The 23820-nt window shown below is 48.9% G+C and overlaps 1 protein-coding gene across 50 annotated transcripts in view; it reads left to right on the top strand.

Annotated features, from left to right (window-relative positions):
• Positions 1-23303, top strand: part of LOC103542089 (ral guanine nucleotide dissociation stimulator-like) — a 31697-nt gene extending 8394 nt beyond the window's left edge. The window contains exons 2-18 of one of the 50 annotated variants that reach the window (XM_070597402.1): positions 5195-5286; positions 5486-5606; positions 12465-12552; positions 13401-13532; positions 14244-14355; positions 14920-15111; positions 16002-16071; positions 16695-16785; positions 16901-16956; positions 18025-18240; positions 18607-18711; positions 19220-19326; positions 20714-20788; positions 21220-21258; positions 21877-21909; positions 22600-22684; positions 23009-23303. In XM_070597402.1, the coding sequence (XP_070453503.1) occupies positions 14966-15111; positions 16002-16071; positions 16695-16785; positions 16901-16956; positions 18025-18240; positions 18607-18711; positions 19220-19326; positions 20714-20788; positions 21220-21258; positions 21877-21909; positions 22600-22684; positions 23009-23134 (1149 nt within the window). In that variant the 5' untranslated portion in view covers positions 5195-5286; positions 5486-5606; positions 12465-12552; ... (1 more) ...; positions 14244-14355; positions 14920-14965 and the 3' untranslated portion in view covers positions 23135-23303. Of the gene's footprint in view, positions 1-5194; positions 5287-5485; positions 5607-12464; positions 12553-13400; positions 13533-14243; positions 14356-14919; positions 15112-16001; positions 16072-16694; positions 16786-16900; positions 16957-18024; positions 18241-18606; positions 18712-19219; positions 19327-20713; positions 20789-21219; positions 21295-21585; positions 21746-21876; positions 22229-22277; positions 22685-23008 lie in introns of those variants that run through there. The other 49 variants (XM_070597418.1, XM_070597410.1, XM_070597401.1 and 46 more) reach the window with 49 other exon arrangements.
• The last annotated feature ends 517 nt before the right edge of the window (positions 23304-23820 follow it).

The following is a 23820-nucleotide window of genomic DNA, read 5'->3' as shown; positions in this document are numbered from 1 at the left end:
GTGCCTTTGGTGTCGTATCCAAGAAATCATTGCCAAGTCCTCTGTTGGGAAGATTTTGTCCTATGTTTTCTTCTAAGAGTTTTATTGTTTTCGGTCTTACATGTAGGTCCTTGATCCATTTTGAGCTAGTTTTTGTGTATGGTGTTACATGAGGGTCCAATTTGATTCTTTTGCGTGTTGATATCCAGTTTTCCCAGCACTATTTGGTGAAAAGACTGTCCTTTGTTCCTTGAATGGTCTTGACGCCTTTGTCAAAAATCATTTGACCATGTATGTGAGGGTTTATTTCTGGGCTTTCTCTTCTATCTCTGCCATTGGTCTCTATGTCTGTCCTTATGTCAATACCACACTGTGTTGATTACTGTAGGTTTGTAGTAAGTTATGAAATCAGGAAGTGTGAGTCCTTCAGTTTTGTTGTTCTTTTTCAGAATTGTTTTGGCTGTTTTGAGTCTTTTGAGATTCCATATGAATTTTAGGATGGGTTTTTCCTATTTCTACAAAAGCATCGTTAGAACTTTGATAGGGATTCCATTGAATCTGTAGATTGCTTAAGGAAGAATGGACATTTTAATTATGTTAATTCTTGCAGTCCATGAGCACAGAATATCTTTCCATTTCTTTGTGTCTTCTTCAAAGTTGTCTTAATTGTTTTAAGTCTTGTTTTGTGACCTAACATATGATCTATTCTGGAAAATATTCTCTGTGCCCTTGAGAAGAATGTGGATTCTGCTGCTGTTCACTGAAAGGTTCTGTATATGTCTGATAGATCCATTTAGTATTTAATGTTGTTCATGTCCGCTGTTTCCTATTTTTCTGTCTGGATATTCTATCGATTGTTGAAAATGGCTTATGGAAGTTTCCTGCTATTTGTAACTTACATAATTGATAAGGATCTAATATTGAGAATATATAAAGATCTCTTAGAACTCAATAATACAAAACAAAGAAGTCAATGAAAATGGGCAAACAGTTGGAATAGACATTTCTCCAGGAGATACATAGATGGCCAATAAGCACAAGATAGATGCTCAGTGTCATTAATTATTAGGGAAATGCAAATTCAAACTACAATGTGATACTATTTCACACTCGACATGAAGGCCATATTCAACATAATGGAAAAATCCCAAGTGTTGGTAAAGATGTGGAACAAGGGAAACCGTCATCAGTTACTAGTGGGAATGTAAAATGATGCAGCCACTGCAGAAAATAGCTTGGCATTTCTTAAAATCTTAAACCTAGAATTACCTTTGACCTGGGTAGTCCATGTTAGGTATGTGCAAAAGAGCATTGGAAACATATGTTCAAAGAAAAACTCAGTCATGGACATTCAAAGCAACATTATTCACCATGGTCCAAAAGTGGAACAGAACCAAATTTCTATAAAATTATGACTGCATAAACCAAATGTGGCATATTCATAGTATAGGATATTATACAGCCATAAAAAGGAATAAAGTACTACTACATACTAGGCCACGGATGAACCTTAAAAAACGTCTGCTAGACGACATGATCTTATACATAGAAAACCCCAAAGAATCCACAGAAAAACTATTAGAAATAATCAACAACTACAGCAAAGTAGCAGGGTATAAAATTAACGTGCATAAATCAGTAGCATTTCTATACACTAACAATAAACTAACAGAAAAAGAACTCAAGAACTCTATCCCATTCACAATCGCAACGAAAAGAATAAAATACCTTGGGATAAACTTAACCAAGGAAGTGAAGGATCTATACAATGAAAACTACAGGACTTTCTTGAAAGAAATAGGCGATGACATAAAGAGATGGAAAAACATTCCTTGTACATGGATTGGAAGAATAAACATAGTTAAAATGTCCATACTACCTAAAGCAATATACAGATTCAATGCTATCCCAATCAGAATCCCAAGAACATTCTTCACAGAAATTGAACAAACAATCCTAAAATTCATGTGGGGGAACAAAAGACCGCGAATTGCTAAAGCAATCCTGAGCAAGAAAAACAAAGCCGGCGGAATCACAATCCCTGATTTCAAAACATACTACAAAGCTACAGTGATCAAAACAGCATGGTACTGGTACAAAAACAGGTCCACAGATCAATGGAACAGAATTGAAAGCCCAGAGATAAAACCACACATCTGTGGACAGCTAATCTTCGACAAAGGAGCAGAGGGCCTACAATGGAGAAAAGAAAGTCTCTTCAACAAATGGTGCTGGGAAAACTGGACAGCCACATGCAAAAGATTGAAAATTGACCATTCTTTTTCACCACACACCAAAATAAACTCAAAATGGATCAAAGACCTAAAGATTAGGCCTGAGACAATAAGTCTTTTGGAAGAGAATATAGGCAGTACACTCTTTGACATCAGTTTCAAAAGAATCTTTTCGGACACTGTAACTCCTCAGTTGAGGGAAACAAGAGAAAGAATAAACAAATGGGACTTCATCAGACTAAAGAGCTTCTTCAAGGCAAGGGAAAACAGAATTGAAACAAAAAAACAGCTCACTAATTGGGAAAAAATATTTACAAGCCACTTATCCGACAAAGGGTTAATCTCCATAATATACAAAGAACTCACACTGCTTAACAACAAAAAAACAAACAACCCCATCAAAAAATGGGCAGAGGACTTGAACAGACATTTCTCTAAAGAAGATATGAATATGGCCAATAGACACATGAAAAGATGTTCATCATCGCTAATCATCAGGGAAATGCAAATCAAAACTACACTAAGATATCACCTTACCCCCGTTAGATTGGCAAAAACATCCAAAACCAAGAACGACAAATGTTGGAGAGGTTGTGGAGAAAGAGGAACCCTCATACACTGTTGGTGGGAATGCAAACTGGTACAGCCACTATGGAAAACAGTATGGAGATTTCTCAAAAAGTTAAAAATAGAAATACCCTATGACCCAGCCATCCCATTACTGGGTATCTATCCTAAGAACCTGATAACAGATATCTCAAGAGTCCGTTGCACCCCTATGTTCATCGCAGCATTATTTACAATAGCCAAGACGTGGAACCAGCCTACATGCCCAGAAACTGATGACTGGATAAAGAAGATGTGGTATATATACACAATGGAATACTACTCAGCCATAAAACAAGACGAAATTGGCCCATTCACAACAACGTGGATGGACCTCGAGGGCATTATGTTAAGCGAAATAAGTCAGTCAGAGAAAGACGATCTCTATATGACTCCACTCATAGGTGGAAATTAGTATATTGAGAAGGAGATCTGATCGGTGGTTACCAGGGAAAAGGGGTGGTGGGGGGAGGGTACGAAGGGGGAAGTGGTGTACCCACAACATGACTAACAAAAATGTACAACTGAAATCTCACAAGCTTGTAATCTATCATAACATTAATAAAAAAAAATATTAAAAAAAAAACAAAAAACGTCTGCTATTTGAAGCCATCCATGAAGGCCACAGATGGTATGATGCCATTTGAATGAAATGTCCAGAATAGGCGAATCCATAGAGAGAGAAAACAGGTGAGTTGTTTCCATTGGCTTCGGTTAGGAAAAAATAGAGTGTGACTGAGTGTAGATTTCTTTTGGAGATGTTGAAAATGTTCTGGAATTATATAGTAGTGATAGCCACATAACATTATCATTGTACCAAAAGCCACTGAATTGTATACATTAAAATACTTAAAACAATGTATTTTATGTTAAGCAGGTTTTCTTCCATAAAAATTTTGAAAATTTTAAATCTATTAGGTTATTAATTAACCTTATTTAATTTAATAGAGTGATTAATGGAGTTATTAGGGATAGGGCACATTGTAGCCAAGAGAGCAAACATCTGATTAGGGATATAGTAACAAATCCTGTAATTATACCAGCAGCAGTCTAAAATCCAATTGGTAGCCGTTGTCCCTGACTTGGAGAGACCAGCCATGAAAATAGTTTCAGTGATCCTGGGGGCCTTGTGCATCTGTTCAAAGATTTGGGTAATATTATGCAATATTTTAAGCTCTTGTGCTATCTGGTGGCAGCAGGTTTGAACTTTTGATTGTTGATGTACGTGCACCCAGTGGTCCTTGGGAGGGCACAACACCCTCCTTCCTTGGCCAGTATAGATAGTCCAGGGCCAGGCCGTTTCCTAAAACCATTTAGGCACGAGACTCATGAGATTTGCACAAGGGCTAGGATAGGGTCTTACACAGTTGTTGTCCACATTGGGTTAAGGTTGTCGATACTTCTTGGTTGGCCTCATTTACCTGATTTTGTGTGGGTAGGGCCACTGTACCTGTGCCCAGTCCAGTCAATCCCAGTAGAACTGAAACACCCAATACTAAAGGACTGGCAGTATCTCTGGGTGGGTGATAACCAGTCAGGGCAGGAAACTCAGGGCACCTGCAACCTGAGGGCTATACCTCTAGAAGCAGGCCAAGAGAGACAATGATGCATTGCAGAATATAGCCTGGGGAAAGCTACTAAGAGGGCTCGGGAAGAGAGGACCGCTCTGGGTGAGAGCCTTGTGATATCAGGCCACAGTAAAAGCCAAAAGTAGATGTTCTTAGTGTAAAATATTCGTTAGAGCTCTTGGAGGTAAAACCAGTAATTTGTGCCCATTCACTGGCTACCTGTGCCAGATGATTCCAGGTGGTACAATTAAAGATAGGTGGGCCAGGAGCTTTTGTGCATGGGCACAAAATCACCAGGGTGGCTCAAAGCCTACCCCAAAATGACCCCTCAAAAGACAGTTGGGAGAGAAATGAGTGGAGAGTTTGAAGGAAGCTTGGGGCAAAGATGTAATGTTTGATGGAGTTGGCTATAGTTGAGTCTATCAGCAGGGTAAGCACTTAAGCTGGGGGGCAGGTGATTGGGGGGCAAGGGACAGGCCCTGCAACTTCTGAGTCTCACTGCATGGGCAGCCCCCTCAGACCATTGGACGTAAATGGTGGTGGTGGTGGTGAAGCAGCTTGCTGTCACTGTGGAAAGTAGAGGGGAGGTGTGGTCGAAGAAGTCATGGTAGTGTCGGGAGTAGTTGTGTTGTGGGATTACGGTGTTGAAGGGGAAGAACTGGAGGCAGGTACAGTGGATATGCGAACTGGGGAAAGCAGGGGACCAGCAGAAGTCTCGTGTGTTAAGACAGCAGGCCCAAATGGAGCCACTTAGGCTAAGCTCAACATCAACAAACCGAGGCTTAATTAAACTTTTGGCCCTCCCAGGAATGGAATCTTAACACCAGTCCATCGGGAATCGCCTGATGAGCACTGGGTAGTCATCTGCCTGAGAGACCCCTGCCATCCCCTAAAGGAAGGTAACCAACCTTGCAGTAACCAGCCTGCTTTCTTGTCTAGTGTAACTTCCTTGTTCCTGCTCCCTTCTGCCTATAAAGGTCTTAGATTTTACAGCCCCTCAGAGCTCCTTTCTCCCTGCTAGATTGGATTGGATTGGATTGTTGAATAAAGCCAATAACATGTTTAAAATTGACTCAGTTGAATTTTGTTTTGTAACAGTTTGGTGGCAGCAGTGGGGTCCAAAGGAGGCATCTGATGGTTTCAGGGATGAGAAACAAGGCATTGGTACCCACAAAACCTTTGAGTCCTCCATCTTGTTCGCTGTTTCCGAGGACCATGGGTAAGTTCCTCTTGGATCTGAGAGGCGCTGTTTTTGTGTTGAGCTCCCGATCTAACTGGCTTCCCAGTCCAGGGTTAATGGGTCGGTCTAGACTGACAGGATGCTGTAACAAGAGCATGAGTCTTAACCCTCGTTAGTCTGCAGTGCCAGATAAAGGCTTAGTGGCTCAGCTTGAGCTGGCAGATGGTTCTACCAGGAGCCTGAGTCTCTGGCCCTTGGTTAGTCTACAGTCCCCATGTGTTAGGATCTGCTGGTTCAGTCTGTAGTTCTTGGCAGTGGAGAGGAGTGGGAGAAATGTGTGCTCCCTCCACACCCAGTCCTTGAAAACTTCCCACGTGCATTTTACATGTGTTCCCCTCTGTTGACTATCGATGAGTTCTAAGGAAATGGTGAAGGCACCACGTGGAGGAATGGTGGGTTTCTGCATGACTGCATGTAAGATTGCTGCCCCCTCAACCTGAACACCCAGCCAGCACTACTAGAAATGAAAGATGTCCCATCACCATGGATTGGAAGACTCCTTATTGTGAAGGTGTCAGCATTATCCAAAGACATCAACAAATGCAGTGCAGTCCTTATGAAAATCCCAAGGACAGTTTGCGCTGAAATAAAAAAAAACCATCTTAAAATTCTTATGGAGTCTCAAGTAAGCCAGGTACCCAAAACAGTCTTGAAAGGAGGTACTAAGTTGGAGGACTCATTCTTCTGATTTAAAACGTACTACAAATCTACAGTATTAAAACAGCATTATAATAACATAAAGACAGACATATGGACCAATGAAACAGAATTGAGAGCCCAGAAATAAACCCTCAAGTGATGTTTGACAAGGGTGCCAAGATTATTCAGTGGGGAAAAGACAGTCTTTTCAACAAGTTGTGCTGGAAAAGTAAATATCTACATACAAAGAATCAGTTTGGGCCTTTACCTAACACCATATACAAAACTTAATTCCCAGTGGATCAAAGACTTAAATGTAAGGGCTAAAATATAATACTCTTAGAAGAAAACATAAGACAAAACTTTGCAAAGTAGGGTTTGGCAGTGATTTCACGGATATGAAACCTAAGGAGCAGGTAATAAATTAAGAAAATACACTGGACTTTATGTACAATAAAAACTTTTGTGTCTCTAAAGGTATTACCAGTAGAGTAAAACACAGTCTACAGAGTGGGAGACCATATTTGCAAACCATGTATCTGACAAGGCCTTAATATTAAGAATAGACAGAGAACTCCTAAACTCAACAACAGAAAACAAACAGCCCAAGTCAAAAATGAACAAAATACCTGAATAGACATTTCCTCAAAGAAGATATGCAAATGACCAGTAAGCATATGAAAATATGCTCAACATCACTAATCGTTAGGGAAATGCAAGTCAAACACAGTGAGATACCACCTCACATTCATTAGGAATGGCATCTATCAAAAAGAGAAAAGAAAACACGTTGGCAAAGATGTGGAGAAATTGGAATCCTTGTGCACTGTGGTGGGAATATAAAATGGTTTAGTTGCTATGGAAATCAGTATGTCAGTTCCTCAAAAAAATTAAAAATAGAATTACCATAGGACCCAGCAATTCTGCTTCTGGGTATATACCCCCCAAAGAATGGAAAGCATGTTCTCAAAGACATATCTACATACCCATGTTCATGGCATCCTTATTCATAACAGGTAAAACATGGAAGCAACCCAAGTGTCTGTCCAGGGAAGAGTAGATAAGCCAAATGTGGTATATATGTACAATGGTATATTATTCATCCTTAAAAAGGAACGACATTCTGAGACATGGTACACCATGGATGAACCTTCAGAATATTATGCTAACTAAAATAAGCCACAAAATATAACCTTGTGTGATTGCACTTAAATGAGGTACCTGAAATAGCCAGATTCAGAGAGACAGAAAGTAGAATGGTGTTTGCCAGGGGTTAGGAGGAGGTGGGAATGGGAGGTTACTGATGAATGGGTATAGAGTTTCAGTTTTGCAAGATGAAAAGTGTTTTGAAGGTGGATTGTGGTGATGGTTGCACAGCCGTATTGTGTTTAATACCCTTAAAATGCACTTAATGAACTTAATGTTCTTAATGACACATAAACGCAAAAATGGTAAAGATGGTAAATCTTATGTTATGTGTATTTTACCTCAATAAAGATATATTTTACTCAGAAAGGCCAAATGCAAAGAAATGAGCAGGGGACACTTTAGTCTTGCAATGTGTACTCTTTTTGACCCTGATATTTTGTCCCAGCCGTTTTACCTGAGACAACTTTGATCAGGCCAAATGTTTTAATTCTGTGCCTAATAAAACCTTGAAATCAGAATTATACAAAACATGTAAAAGTTTGTGTTGAAATGTTTTTTGGTTTTTTTGCTGAGGAAGATTGGCCCTGAGTTAACATCTGTTGTCAGTCTTCCTCTTTTTCTGCTTGGGGAAGATTAGCCCTGAGCTAACATCTGTGTAAATCTCCCTCTATATTTTTGTATGTGGATCGCCACCACAACGTGACTGACGAGTGGTGTGGGTCTGTGCCCAGGATCCAAACACACACGCAAACCCAGGCTGCCAAAGCAGAGCACACCAAACTTAACCACTCTACCACAGGGCCAGTCCTGAAATGTATTTTTCAGAGCAAACTTAATAGGACTTTTAAAAATTATTTTAATCTTATTTTTTGTGTTAGTTTCAGGTGTACAACGTAATGATTTGATATTTTTATATATTGTAAAATGATCACCACAAAAATCCCAGTTCACAGCTATCTTCATACGTAGTTACAAATGTTTTTTCTTGCGATGAGAACTTTTAAGATTGATTCTCTTATCAACTTTGCAGTATGCAATACAGTATGAATTCCTTGATCGATTTCTTTAAAATATAGCCCTGTAAAGCAATTCTAATATATGCACTTTTATTTTTAATTCACTGAAATTATTTTTTATCAGGATCAATTATTTTTTTTTTTACATTTTTTTTTAAAGATTTTATTTTTTTCCTTTTTCTCCCCAAAGCCCCCCAGTACATAGTTTTATATTCTTCGTTGTGGGTCCTTCTAGTTGTGGCATGTGGGATGCTGCCTCAGCATGGTTTGATGAGCAGTGCCATGTCCACGCCCAGGATTCGAACCAACGAAACACTGGGCCGCCTGCAGCGGAGCGCGCGAACTTAACCACTCGGCCACGGGGCCAGCCCCAGGATCAATTATTTTTCATGCAAGTGGCTGGATTTTTTTATCCACATCACAATGTACTGACTACAAATTCTACTATTTTAAATTTTGTTAAAGGTGTCGTTATTTCTATCAAGTCAACTTTCCCAACTCAATATACATATCAAAATGCTTTCAGATGTATTTCTTGTTCCATTGATATTTAGGCAATGATAAATTTCACCATGTGCCATTTTGGCCATTATCACTTTCATGTGGATTAACTTAGCTGGTGATATTCACCTTGTAGCTTCTAAGTCTTTGGGGAGTATAATGGGGGGGAGGTTAGAGCGTTGCACTTATTTCATTTGCGGAGATTCCATTTTGACTCAGCTCTTAAGGAACATGCTGTTTCCTAAGAGGTCCTACAACCTCAGACCCAGACAACTCCATTTATGAAATAGAAAGGATTTGCTCAGATCTGCTTCCCAGGCACAGGCAGCTGGCGCCTGCACAGTGCTTCTGATCACTCTGCTGGGAACAGAAGGCAGGGACCCCATTCATATTTACTAGTTGGGAAGCAAGCCTTTCTGTTCTGTGTGTGAGTGAATGAACTACCTGAAGAGAGGGCCTGTGGTAGATGAACAGATGCCATTTGTGTGACAGTGACCTCCTCTCGTCCTCTTCAGCTAGAAGGGTAGTGTAGGAGGGAGCACTGGTCGTTTCTACTGTTTCCCTCTCCCTTCCCCTTTAGAACAGAGAACCGGCTTTCCTTCAGACAGCTGTTGAACAAACACATGAGCTGTCCTCGGGCCAGCACTTGGCCCCTTTTGTTTGCAAGAATTGGACCTGAGGCCTGGTGGACTGGCAGGTTGTCCCCCAGTGTTTGTGTGGTAGGGAGCATTATGTCTCTGCTCACCAGAGCAGCAGCCTACACTGACACCTCATCCAGTGTGGATGCGGCCTAACAACCTGCCCTGGCTGAGCACAAGCTTGGGCTGTTGCACATCTTACTCCTCACTGTACAGTTGGGAAACTGGTCTGGGCCCACAGGAGGTGGTCAGAGTCCAGAAGTTGAGAGAGAGCTCCAGCTTTCTTGACTGAGGCTCTGCCCCTTCCCTACAGGTTCCCTTTGGAATGGGAAGCCTTCAGATCCTAGAGGATTCCTGCCCGCTCTTCTCCATGTGGGGCCATTTTCCTTTCCACATTTTCACATGTGCACAGGCACACCCACTCACTGACTTCTCATGGGGACCGTGGAGGGGCAGTCAAGAAAGCAGGCACCAGGGAAGTGACAAGAGGGAGGTTGGAGGCAGCTCTCCCATGGGGTAGTAGCATCCGTTCTAGCTACATAGCCGGGGAAGAGGGATCCCTAGCATTCCTAGATCTCTATGGGTTCCAGAGCCATCCCAGGCCTGGCCTGGTGAGGATAGGACTGGAGTCCTGCAGCCCACCTCTGTGGGCACCAGGAAGTGTGATGAGGCCGCCCTCCCCTTGTGTAGACCTTGGGTACAGGAGAGAAGCCCTCAGTGAGTGTCCTCCTGTATAAAGTGGAGTACACCCAGCAGGTGACTCCGAGGGTTCCATGCCTCACAGCATGTCTGTTGGTCTGGGTTCTCCATCGATGACCCACTGTGCTCTGAGAGCCTGAGAATATGCTTTCCACCCCCTAGAGATCCTTTAGAACCGAAGAGGCTTGGGGGCTTGAGTGGATGAGTACTTGGGATAAGGCAGAAGATGCCAGAGCACTGGACACGAAGTCCAGAGTCCAGGGAGGAGACTAGTCCTTGTTGGACCCTCGGGGTCCTCATTAGGAGGTAGGGAGTCATCATTGTCCTGGCTGAGGTTAGGATTCTTCAAGAGTGAAGAGGGTGCCCTGGTGGGGGACAGAAGGAAGGGGGAAAAGGTAGGCTCCCGAGATTCCTCCTGCTCCCTGGAAGCCTACAGGTCCTGCTCCTTTACCCCTGGGACACTGGAGAGCCTCTGCCTTGAGGACACCCAAAGAAAGGTTCCTTTCTGCTTGGCAGAGTTCCTGCCTGGGCTGCTGTGCTAGTGGTGGCCACCAGGGGGCAGGCAGCCTCTTGCGTCACTGTCGCCCAGTGAGTTCTTGCTTACATCTTTTTTCAGTTGTCCAAGAAAAAAATTTTATTTGGTGATGGATGTTCACTAAACTTACTGTGGTAATCATTATATAGTATATGTATATCAAGTCATTATGCCATATACCTGAAATTTCCACGGTGCTCTCTGAGCTTTGCTTGTGCTCCTAGAGCAGCGAAGAGTCATGTTGCGGTCTTTCTGGCTGCTCCCCTGCCTCAGAAACAACTTGCACTTCTGATTACTAGTGTTCATCTCCACGATCAAAGTGGGTCAGAAGCAGGAGGAGGGGTGCAAGATCTCCCTATTGCTTCAGCCTCTGTGTGCCAAGCACATCACCTGTGCCAGGCACCCAGGTGGCCTCAGTGGCTGAAAATGACCAAGTGGTCCCTGCCTGCCAGGAGCTTACAGTCTGGAACAGAGATGGGCAACAGCCAAGACATAAGAAAGAAAAGGACAGATGCTGTAGTAAACACAGCAGGGGCCTTGCAGGAGGGCTGGGGGTCAACTGGGCAGAATGGTCTGAAAGGCCTCACTGGGGTGATATTTGCTGGGACAGGAATGAAAAGAGGGAGCCACCCCCACACCAATCTGGAGCATTGTGTCAGGGAGAAGGCGCCACTGGTGCAGAGACTCACTGGCAAAAGTGAGTTTGGCCAGAGGAGGTTAGACAGGTGATGATGTGGCTGGAGGGAACCTGGGAGGAGAGAACGGGAGATGAGGTGAAAGGTAGGGCCAGGGCCTGGGGCCTGGTAGACTGTGTTAGTTATCTTTTCCCCCTCTGACTTCATTGCCCCTAAACTTTGTGTTTTAACACTATAAATGTTTACTATCTCACAATTTTTGTGGACCAGCAGTTAGGCATGGTTTATCTGGGTGCTTCTACCTCAGTGAGTTTCCCAGGCCTCAGCTGAGGCTGGACTCAGGGAGGGTTTGCTCCAAGTTCACTCTCAGCTTTCTGGATTCAGTTTGGACTGAGAACCTAAGTTCCTTTCTGTCTGTTGGCCTGGGCTCTCCCGTCTCTCCTCTATGGGCCTCCACCCTGGGTAGCCCCAAACACTGGTGCTTGATTCCCAGTTCCTGGGATATGACACAGAGAGAGATGGAACACGAGAGAGGGAGTAAGAGGGAAGTGACAGACCTTTTGTAATTAAAATTTGAATGAGACATCCCATCACTCTGGCTGTGTTCTGTTTAGAAGCTAGTTGGTTTCTAACCTAGTGGTTACACAGAGATGTGTATACAATGGGTGGGGGTTACTGGATGCCATCGTCAAGGCTTTCCACCCGGTAGGCCAAGATGAGGCTCTTGGGTCTCATTCTAAATATACAGGAAACAATTGAATCGTTTTATGCCACAGGATGACAATATCTGAATTTCCATTCATTTCAACCCCCTCATGACACTGACCTGAAAATGAGGCCAAGTTGGACGTGACTGTTCCAATATCACGTTGCTGGAACCCAGGCCTGCTTTGAGTGGTGTTCTGTGCTATATCATATCCTTTCTTGTAATTCTTACATCTCTCAGTTTGTGACTTAACACTCGTGGCACCAGGCCACAGGGGTTATAGAAGATATTATCTTATGTATATCGATGATATCCCTAGGAAGGAGATTCCAACCTGATCCCCATTGTGGAGGTTTGGAGACTGGGGAAGACCTGAGGCACAATGACTTTCCCAGGACACAGAACTGGTAAGGAAAAGGAGGTCTGCATTTATGTGTCTCCTCAAAGCTAGGACCCTGGTTAGATTTCTAGGGAGCCGTGGCTAGGGCTGTGCTGGCTCATTGGGTACCATTCAGGAGATGACCTGGGGGAGGAGGGTGAGCAACCCCAGGGGCCAGGACAGCTCTAGGCAAGTCCGATTGAAGGAAGGGGCCCAGGTAATGGAATCTTGAAAAATGACCTCACTTCCTTGGTCATAGACCTCAGCAGATGTTAGAGCTCTGGTAACCAGGCACCCACAGCCCCCTATCCAGCTCACTTGACCGGAGGCAGTCAACGGACAAAGGTGTTTTGTTCTTGTATCCTGACTTTCAGAGGATCTGGGTTCAGAAAAGCCCACAAAGGGAGGCTTTTGCATTGTAGACATGGCTCACTTATCCCCAACGCCTCTGGCCCTTTGGCAGGAGGCACCCAAAGGTAAGGTGGAGCAGCCCAGGAAAGGCTAGTGCAGGCAGGACACAACTATGATCCCACCTGATCAGCCCCACATCCCTTGCCCCTCATTGTGTGTGTGTGTCTGTGTGAGTGTGAAGGAAGAAGGCAGGGGATAGAGGCACGTCATTCCTGGGCAGGAGCTGGTTGTTAGGGTTGGAAGTCGGGTGGGTCTGTCATTCTCTTACCCCAGGTCATGAATGGCAGCATGAGAACATGAGCTCCTCCACTCCTGGTTACGGAGCCCTCGAGGTTTCATCTCCTTCCCTCCCTGACTAGAGTTCTTTGCAGATGCCTCTCTGTGCCTGAACTGAGGAACAGAATTTCTCTTTGGAGTTGGCCCCAGTGACAGTGTGCAGGCAGCCCCTAATTCCTCCTGGCCCAGCTCCTGGGCACTGTCTTTGCAGAACTCCACTCAGGAGAGTGTCAAGAAGCCAGCGGTGGGTTCAATTCCTCCAACTCGCTAGACAAGGGGCAGGTGCACCAGGCCACCAACACCCTCCACTGCTGGTCTGAGGTGAGAGCAGAAGCAGAGGATCTCCACAGTGAGGACCTCAAAATGTCTAGGGCAGGACCAGTACACAGACTCAAATGTGGGGACTCCCCTGGGCCATGTAGGGCTTTCCCACATGAGCGTCCCACAGGCCCGATCCCAAAGAAATCTAGACCCCCCCACACATGAGTCACCCGCCATGTGGTAGAGTAGAAATACACTCTGCATATTTGTTGGAATGGTGGGGAAGGAATTTTATGTTGTCTTTGCATTTTGCTACTCGATTATTTTAACATCCCTGCCCCGGGAATTCCGTGGAGCAGTCAGCTCCACTGTCCTTACAGACCTTCTCAGAGCCTTACAAATCATCACACCTGATAGGGTGGTTTGTACCAAAAATGGGGGTGGGAGTAAGGTATTGTGTACATTTCTCTGCAACTTGTCATCTCACAGAACCCATCAAATCACTGTAGGCCCACCAGGTCAGGAGCTGTGGCCTTACTCATCTTCAGAATATCCCATTAAAGAGGTCATTTGCCACAGCCATTCAGCCTTTTGATGCTGTTGGACCTTGACAGGATTCAATTCTGTTGTCATTTCAGCAGTGCTGCAGGGAATATGTTGAGTGTGTCCTCACAAACTGTTAGTTGGCTGGGTCTGCCATAACGTAGGACCACAGACTGGGTGGAAGGCCCTTGATACCTGCTGGCCTGGTACCAAGCTCTGTCTTTGTAGAGCTCCACCCAGGACATCCTCAAGGAGCTGGTGAAGGGGTTCAAATACTCTTATCTCCCTGGACAAGGAGCAGGTGCATCAGGCCCCCAACAACAGCCAGCACTGGTCTGGGGTAAGTATGGGCACGGGGAGGTCTCCACACTCAGGACCCCAAGATGACTGGGGTAGACCCAGAACCCAGACTGGATCTGGCGACGCCCCTAGGGCCTTCCCGGGAATGTGGTTTCCCCAGAGCCTTCCCTTCCACGTCAGGAGCAGACTAAGCCTCAGGTGGTTGAGAGGGAATGTATTGCAGCCCATGCTGTGTTCAGTTCTCGGTTCTGACCTGCGTGATCTTGAGTAGCCACTCAAATTAGTAACCATTTGTTTACCAGCGTCTACAGTGGGCAAGTTTGTTGATGACTCACTGGGATAATGCTCTTAACACAGGCCATTAACACAGGGAGGAGACATTGTTTCTCAGCTGACAGAATGCCTTGAAGGTGCCAGTTGTTTATTGTTCCTCCCCAGTTCAAATTACACTTTTAAAGCCTAGAATGTTTTCCTGCATGGGCACTTATGTTCCTCATCTTCCATCGGTTCCTGAGGCGATAGGACTTTCTGGTCTGAGCTCCAGGCCCTGATCCTCCTGGTGGCTCACGGCGATGCTGCCAACTGTATGTCCCTCTTTGTCCAGTCAGTGTGAAAAGGACTCAGCCCTGTCCCCTGATCAGGCCTACGTGATGCTGACCCCAAGGCAGGCACAATGGAGAACATGGCAGAGTCCCTGGGCCAGCCTCCCAGGGAGAAGCATCTGCACTGCTCCCTTCCTGTGCACCCACCAGGCCTTCGTCACCGCCCAGCAGGTGTTGGGCCAGCTGTCCCACAGGTGAGAGCTGCCCCCTCCACAGTGCACTGCTGAGTCTCCCACCTATTGGCTGTGTGTCTGGAGAATGTCAGCATACCTCTCTGAGCTTCACTTTACTCTTCTGAAAGTGGGGTGGTCAGAAGATGAACCTCACAAGGTTGTTGTAAGAAATCGTGGGATCAGCCACAGCAGATGCTTCCCTGGTGCCTGGCTCTGCAGAGGGGCTGCGGGGTGTCCTGGACATTCTCATGTTTACAATTCTCTGTCCCCCATGTCATAGGGTTATTCTAGGAAGTCGTGGGATAAGCCATGGCAGGTGCTTCCCTGGTTCCTAGCTCTGCAGAAAGGGCTGTGGGTTGTCTGGACATTCTCATGTTTGTCAGTTCTCTCTCCCCCTTGGAGAAGCTCTCTGCCTCACTCCAAACTGTCCTTTGGCTTTCCTGAGTTTGGAAAAGCACATGGAAAGTAACCAGTTTCCCCATTTGTAAAGGAGTTTTGAAATTCCATTCAACTGGTCTTGGGCCTTGTCCTTAGAGTAGTAGCCAAATTAAGGATCTCTGAGCCAGCAGAGAAGCCGCAGGCCTACTCAGATATCTGAGAAGGTTCTGGTTGAGTTCATCTTTTCAACAATCTCTATTAAACACCTACTCCATGCAGACACTTTCCTAGACACTAAGGTTATTCAGTGAATGGAGCAGACTCAATCCTTGGGCCTCAATTCCAGTCTGAGGGTGGGGCAGTCACACTAAACATAAGCAGTCATGTCCACAGTACATTAGATGTGACGCCTCCATGGCTTCTTCTAGATATGGTTGCATCTTGCCATATTCCGTCCAGGGTGACCAACCACAGGACCATCTAAGAATGTGAGTGGTCTTTTGGTGCAGAAAGAGGGCCTCTTGTCTCCACAGAAGAGCCTGGGAGACTCTGTGGGCTGTGGCTGGGGAGGGACTGACCGGCAGAACCCTGGATCTCACACAGGTTTTGATTCCCATGGGAGGGATGAGGTCTGGGGGCTTGCCCTCCGTGAGGACATGAGTCAAAGAGAGTTTTGGGTGGGGTCCCAGTCTCCCTGGAAGCAGAGAGGAGGTGGACTGAGTGGGCCTTGAGAGACCCATCCCTTCCATAGTCCCATGTCACTCTGTGCCCTCTCCACATCCACCTCTCCTAACCACCACCACCGGGGCCCTGGATAGTAGATGTGGTGAGCCGCCTGCTCACAGATCTGCCTCCAACCTCAGTTCTGATGCTCATGTGCATGGGCGATGGGGTAGGCTCTGGCCAGGCCCTCAGGATAAGAGTGTTGGGCAGCAAATGAAATGCACACAGGCTCTGTTAGACCTGGTCGATGACCAGGCCTTCCACTGCAAGGACAGCCACAGGGTGGTTGGGTGTGGGCTGGGCCATCCTCAGGGTCCTCCACCCAGAGAAGGATGCTGTGGGAGCACAGTGTGGAAGGAAAGGCCAGGCCTCTGACTTTGCTCCACACAACTCTCCCCAGTGCCCTCTCTTTCATCCTGGGCACCTAGCTAGAACAGTACCTGCAGAATTCCTGGCGGCCCCTGCACTGTCCCTTCTTCAAGCTAAAGGGGCTGTACGTGCAGGTCACCTTTACTGACTCAGACGTGGATTGCCATCACCCTCTTCTGTTGGTCCACTTGGAGCTTCCAGAGGCCACTGAGGCAGAGCCGCAGGGTAAGGGGGACTGCAAACTGTGGGTGGGGTTCACAGGCAGTGGGATCTTTCCTGTTTGGGGAAAGACATGTAAAGTCAGTTATGTGAGTGAACCCTTCTCTTTGTCCTGCTCCAGTGCCAGCTCCAGGTCTCCAGGCAACTGCAGAACCAGAACAGTGGCCAGTTGTGGAGGTAGAGCCAGCTCCAGCTCCATTGATTTGACCGCTTCTGGCACTGGAGCCAGCATCCCCTCCATCAGCAGTGTTGGGGCTGGAGCAGGGACCAGCATCACCTCGAGCAGGGGTGGCAGCTCCTGAGCTGGAGTCACCTAGACCACCAGTTCTACTGGGAATTCCATCCCCACCTCCAAAAATAGAGACAGAGCCAGCTCCAGCCCCAGAGCCTTCCTGCCCCAGGCCTGTGGCCAGTAAGAACCTGCCAAGTGAGGAGAAGCCTAACCTCGCAGCCTTCCCTCTCACGCTGGTGGCAGAGCAGTAGATCGTGATGGATGCTGTGAGCATCAGAGCTCTCAGGGCAGGGTGGGGCAGGCCTTCCCTCTGCCATCATGGCCCCAGATCTGGTCCAGACTCCTATGATCTGGGCCCAAATCCCAGCTCCACCCGTGACCAACTGTATGATGTGGGCAACTTTTAACCCTCAAGCCTTTGCTCTCCACCTGCAGACTGTAGAGGTGGACACTAACAGGACCTGCTGCACAGAGTGGCGTGCTGTCAATGAGGTAGAAGAGGTGGAAAGCTGGGTGGGTCCTGGCCCATTCTGTGGGGGAGGGGAACTCAATGTGTGCATCCAGGTCCCTGGGTGGCCCAACCATCTGCTCAAGAGGCTCAGCACTTATTAGACACCTGATGTGTACGTAACTACAAAGGAGACATACAAAGCCCCTGGCTGTAGCTGCCATGGGGGAATGTGCATCATGGGGAGTGGGACCAGCGGGCAATCAGGATGGTGGAAGATGCCCCCTTGAGATGAGCTGGGTTGAGCCACCGTCTGGAGCTTGGAGTTAGCCAGGATGGGCTGGGTGCAAATGCCCTCTGCCTTCCCTGCCAGTGTTGGGTCCTGGGTCATCCTGTGCTGGGTGCCCTCAGTGGACAGAGAATACTGTCCAGGGACTCCCACAGGGCTCAGGCCACATCTTCAGCTTCCTAGCTCCAGCTCTGAACATCCTGCCTGGGACTTTGGGGGCTGTAGACACAGAGCTGGGGTGTGGCAGGGCCAGGTGACACTCCCCCTGTTCCCCAGGAGCTCTTCAGGAAGGTGGTGCCCTCTCAGTGCCTGGGCTCCTCCTGGTGCAAGAGGATCAAGCCCGGGAATGAGCACCTGGCACCCACCATCCAGGCCACTGTTGACCATTTCCAGAGGGTGGTCAACTTCATCACAACCACCTGCCTCAGCGACCCGAGCAGAACAGCCCGGGACAGGGCCAGGTTGGTGGAGCACTGGATCCAGGTGGCACAGGTATGCACAGGCCCAGTGCAGTCCCTCTCTGGGGCCTTGGGAACTGCCTCTTCTTTATCAGTTCTCAGGATTGAAGTGTGTGGTCCAAGCCCTTGCACAGTCCCCAGGCCTTTCCTGCCAGGGGCACCCTGACCTGGACTCCAGGTCCCAGCCTTAGGATGCTCTCTTCCTGCCTGGCTCCTTCCCTGCGTTGAACTAAAGTCCTCCTCCCTGTGAGTGTTCCTCCTTGGGTCCTAAATGTGCCCTTCTGGGCCTCCCTGAGCACGTGTCTCATCCAGGAGGGGAGATTTAAATTGAAGGAGACTGAAGCCAGAGCAAGCGGGGCCCCAGAGCCCCACTGACAGCTCATTCTCCTCCCTTTCCCAGGAGTGCAACATCCTAATGAACTTCTCACTACACACTGTCATCTCTGCTCTGCAGAAAACCTCCATAAGTCGCCTGGAGAACACATGGGGCGAAGTTTCCCAGTGGGTAGGCCTCTCTCCCTAGGGGGATCAGGGTGGGTGAGGGACCTCCCATATGTCTGCCATTGCCCCCTCAGTCACCTGGGAACTCCCAGGAGGCAACAGACCCTGGGGACAGGGCTGGGCCTCGGGGGTGGGGGACCCTGTCTCTAAGCCTCCTGGGCTCCTTAGTGCACCAGCTCTGCTTCAGGAATCGGTTTCCTTAAATGACAGGTACTGGGTTGAGCTAAATTGGAGGTTTTCAAGTGATTATAGCAACAGAACTCTACACCCAGCTGAAACTCAAACTGGTCAAAACACAGCTGCTCAATAGAAATGGAACGGAGGCCCCAGGTGGCCCAGAGGAGAGCCCCTCCCCCGTCCCAAGGAGACCGAGTGCTCACAGGAGCCCACTGAGAACACTCATCCAGGCTGTTTGAATCTCTCTGGTTTTCAGAGAAAAGGGGTTTGAACTCTGACCCCGCCCCCTGCACATTATTCCTAAATTTATCCTTCCTTCTTTCCCTCCCCTCAAGGAGAGCTCCGAAAACTTCAAGAAACTGTGTAGAAAAGACAAGTCCTTGAGCAGAGAACTGATGACCAAGGCAGAGTGGAGGCTGGAGTCTGGAAAGAGGAGGGTGAGGTGGGAAGGGGGACTGGGCAGGGTGTCGTTTTGATAGCTTCTCACTTAAACTTTCTCTGAAAATTCCAGTCTGTCTTGTCCAGATTAACAAGGGGAGGGATCCTTTTGGTCCACGGGCAGGTGAGCTGAAGTTTGTGGGTCTCCGGCTTCCATGCAGGTCCATCCTGTTAGACATAGCTTCTTCCTGAGTGGTTGGCGTGGGTTTAGCCCTCAGCCTAAACCTGTCCTCAGGACGCCAGGCACTTGTTGCTCCCTCTGTCTTCACCTCATCTCCAAGGGGAGGGCACCCTGCCTGCCCCAGGGATGGGCATGGCAGGAGATTCCCACGGCCCAGCTGGACAAACAGGCTCCTCAGCCTTGGGTCCAAATGGCTGGACCAGAGACAGATCCGTGTGTATTCTGGGACTCCCCACTGGGTCCCTCAAGCAGTCACGGCCAGTCCATCGTAGGAGTCCCACCTGAGTGCCTAGTTGGCAATGACATATGTCCCAAGTGGCTTAGGAGAAGTGTCTGGGGACATCATGGATTCTCAGTGGATCCTTCCTGATTGGATGTCAGAGGCTTCATGTAAACGAGGGAGCAAAGCATCTTGTCACCCCCTTGCCTGTTGATCAGAGGTGGTACCTTGGGGTCCACATCCTGAGTGGACGAAGAGAGTTCTGTTCAGGGGAATGTCCTGAGGGGTTCCTTAGGGAAGCGAAGGCTTTGACATGGCCTCGGTTCCAGCCTGGGGGCCAGACATTCCAGGGGCCTGGGCTAGGTAGGAGCCACTCAACCAGGTTCTCAGGACACCCTGTCCCTCTCCATCCATGCCTCGACTGAGGATGCACCTCGACAGCTCAGGGCACAGGGCTCTGGTCAGTGGTGGGGCTGGGGGTTAGGTGAGGACATTGGAAGAGGGCCTCTGGCTGGGAGGGGCAAGCGGCCTCTCCTCTGTGGCCCCTGAGCAGCTCGCTGCCCCTGTTGGGCCTCTGTCTCCTCATTGGGAAGATGCAGGGATGATGGTCTTGTGGTGCAGGCCTCACAGGAGGGCGATGGGATAAAAGAGAGGAAAGGAGCATGCGGAGCTTTCTGCCCCGCTCCCCCTGGAGGGGTGAGGGGAGGGCAGTGATGACAGTCATGGCAGGAGTCCTCAGGAGACCCTGTGAGGGAGGGGGCGGACTCACCCTTTCCAGATGAGGAAACAGGCTCAGGGAGACCAGCCCACAGGCCCAAGCTCACACTCCAAGTGAGAGTTGGAGCTGGGCCTGTTCTAGAATCAGAACACCCTGGAGGATGGACTAGCCTTGGTGCCAGTTGACTTGGGTCAGATGTCCAAGATAGGAGGCCGGTGGAGCTGGGGAGAAGTGGGATGTGGCCTCACTGACCCTGTCCTCGACCCTGGCAGGAGCGGCCCTCCACATTTGCCATGCCAGAGATACACTCCCAGAGAGTCCAGGAGCAGCAGCAGCAGCAACAGTGGGTGAGGGTGCCTGGGGGGAGGAGCTCCAGGGTCAGAGGAGAGGGACTCTGCCCTCCCAGCTGGAGGCCTCAGACCCAGAGAGCAGGGCCCTGGCTCCTGCAGCCCTGCCTCCTGATGCCACAGTGCCTGAGTCCCAGTAGAAGGGACCAGAAGGAGGGCCTGGAAGAGCTGGTGCAGGATGGATTTGTGGTGGGGAGGGACAGGGACCACATTCCCTGTCACTTGCCGGAATCCAGCCCTGGGATCTAATGAGGAGGAGTGCGGTGTTCTTGGGATGTGAAGGGAGGGGAGTTGAGGGGAGGCTGCTAAGTGTCCTTGGCAGCTCAACGTGGGAGCTCTGGGGTGGGCCAGGAGGCTGAGGGGAGGACTTTTCAGGGGAGGGTCTGTGGGAGACTTGAGAGCAAGGGCTCATTCCCACCCCGATGTCACAGGGTGTCATCGCCTGTCTTGGCACTTTTCTCCATGACCTGGTAATGCTGCATCTGGCAATGGGTGCTTATCTTGAGGTGGGTGAGCCTGGGGACCAGGCAAGGGGACCAGGATCCTGAGGCTTGGGGCTCAGGAGCCCCAGAACTGAGCCCTGAGCTCCCAGCACCAGGCACATCTTCTCTCAGGAGAGCCTCCAGCCACCCCGGGAGCCAGGGCGTCAGGCCCATCTCAGGGATGGGTGAACAGAGGCTCCGTGTGAGACCCCATTCCATCCCCAAGGCTGATGAGGCAGCAAAGTCGCCTGAGCACACAGCTGCGAGAGGTTTATGAGCTGGACTCAGCCTCTCCCTCCCACGGTGCCCATGCAGGAACAGAGAAGTCGGGCCCCTCCAGTTGGGCAGCACATGAGTGGCTGAGCTGTCCCTTTTGCCTGAGGCCGCAGCCTCCAAGTCTGTCGTCCGAGACAGTTGGGCTACGAGGTCCCTCAGCCCCATGTCCTCCTCCTCTGGAGCCCAGAGCCCGGCCCAGGTCCAAGTCCTGCTTTCTCTGCATGCCCAGCCCCTCTGGGGACCAGGCGGTAGTGCAACGTGAGAAGGGGTGGGCATAGGGGCTGGTCATGCAGGGACTCTCTCTGATGGACTTGGCTGTCTGCCTTCCAGGGGAAGGAGATCAACCTTGAGAAAAGGACTGAGGTGAGCAGCTGGGGCACTTCCTGCAGGGGAGAGGAGGGAAATGGCAATCAGAGACCCTCAGGGCAGAACACTCCCTGGCCCCACCGCCTGCATCTTAGCCTGCATCTTACTTCGTGGGGAGAGTTTGATAACAGAGAAGTGGGAGACACATCCAATTGGCGGGTGGGTTGAGGGCGGATGGCATCAAGGAATACTTCCTGGAGGCAGGGCTGATTATCCCATTCTGAGAACAGGTGGAGCCTGGATGGAACTGGAAGGAAGGAGGGTTCCCAGGCCTGGTCCCCTGCCCCACTCCTCAGCCCCCGCAAGGCCGCTGCAGCATCCTCCCTTAGGCCCCGTCTGCATCCTCTCCTTCCGTCTGGTCGCAGGACTGCAGAGCCATGAGGGAGACCCTGCTGTTCCGGGTGGCTGCAAACAATTACAGGCTAGAGCCCGAGGAAAAATTTGGGGCCTAGTTCCAGGACAGGGAGCTGCTCAGTGATAATGAGAGCTGAGGCCAGCTGGAGTCAGGGAAGGACTCTCCCTGGTGGCCAGTCCAGAGAGCCTGTGCCCATGGCCCCGGTCAGCCCCAAGCCTTGTTGCGTGGTGAACTCTGGGACACCCAGACTCGAGCTGCTGGCAGGCAGTGGGGGTACACCTGAAGTGTGGCTCCTGGCTGGCTCATAGTCCCTCTCTGTCCTGTTGCTGCAGCCAGTCTTGCCGGCTGGAGCCCCCATCATGGTTGGCCAGCAGAATACTCAAGGCCGAGAAGAAAGAGTTATCATCAAGTTCAGGCGTGAGTGTCTGGGCTGATGGTGACTGAATACTAGCGGTTTAGTAAAGCTTCAGGCTAAGCGTGGTCTTGGGGAGTCAGACAGCTGGCGCTGGGATCCCAGCCCCACCACTGACCAGTCCTGTGACTGGGGAGATTCCCTTCAGCTTCCTGAGACTCAGTTTACTCCTCTGTGAAATAGGTGGTGGCAGATGCATGTGGCAGGGACGAATAGGATACTATTGGCTGACTGAACACAGGGCCTGGAGCGCAGAGTGTGGTAGGGGTGGGGAGGGGGGCCATGATTCTGGGGGAGGCACCTCAAGATAACCTGACTCTTCTGTTCAGCCGCCAGGCCCCAACAGTGAGCCCTGTACCATTGGCAGATCACGGCCCCATCCTCAGCAGTGGGGACTCGGCTCGGGTGCTTGGCATGCACTGGGCCAGCTCCTGATGGGAAGGGGAGCATTGTAAGCTGATTCCTAGGGTCCCCTGAGGCCCAAGTGAGAGAGGACAACCCTGCCCCATCTGCCTGACATCTCTACCCCAGCACCTATTTACCTATTGAGAAGGGACAAGATTCATGTTTGTAAATAGTAAGTGTTACATATGAACATTATAATAAAATCCTGTCTCTTTCACAGCCTGGGAGTGGTGGTGTGGTTCTTTCACTTTCTGTGCTCATGTAAATCAGATACAGAATCTCACATTCCACCTTGAATTCAGAAACCTTGCAGAGTCATCAGCTTATTGTATGTGGGAGAAGGGAGAAGGGCCAGCCCGTCCCTGGCTAGTGAGGACACTCCCAAATCCCCCTCACTCAGAGGACAAGTTCATCTGAGTATCCTTCACCTGCTCCAGGAGCAGAGACAGCCCCCCAGATCTCCCGGACTTTAGAGGCAGAGCAACAGCCACTGAAATTGGGGTGTCTTTAAAAATAGCCTGAGCCAGGACCAGCTTGTGCCCCAGAACACTGGCTGCCTTTCTGCCCTCTGGAGGAAGAGGAAGCATTTTTTACTTGACCTGTTGAGTTTTCTTTTTACTAAATATTAGGAAATGGTAGTTTTCCAGTTCAATCTCTGAAATTGCATCAGCTCTAAGTGGGGAAAATACTGTAAAAAGCTCAAAATGTGCACATGGAGAGGATGAGGCTAGAGGAA

The sequence above is a fragment of the Equus przewalskii genome, chromosome 27, assembly GCF_037783145.1.
Source record: "Equus przewalskii isolate Varuska chromosome 27, EquPr2, whole genome shotgun sequence".
NCBI lineage: Eukaryota > Metazoa > Chordata > Mammalia > Perissodactyla > Equidae > Equus > Equus przewalskii.
The sequence above is the reverse complement of the archived record's forward strand: the minus strand, read 5'-3'. Positions and strand labels throughout refer to the sequence as shown.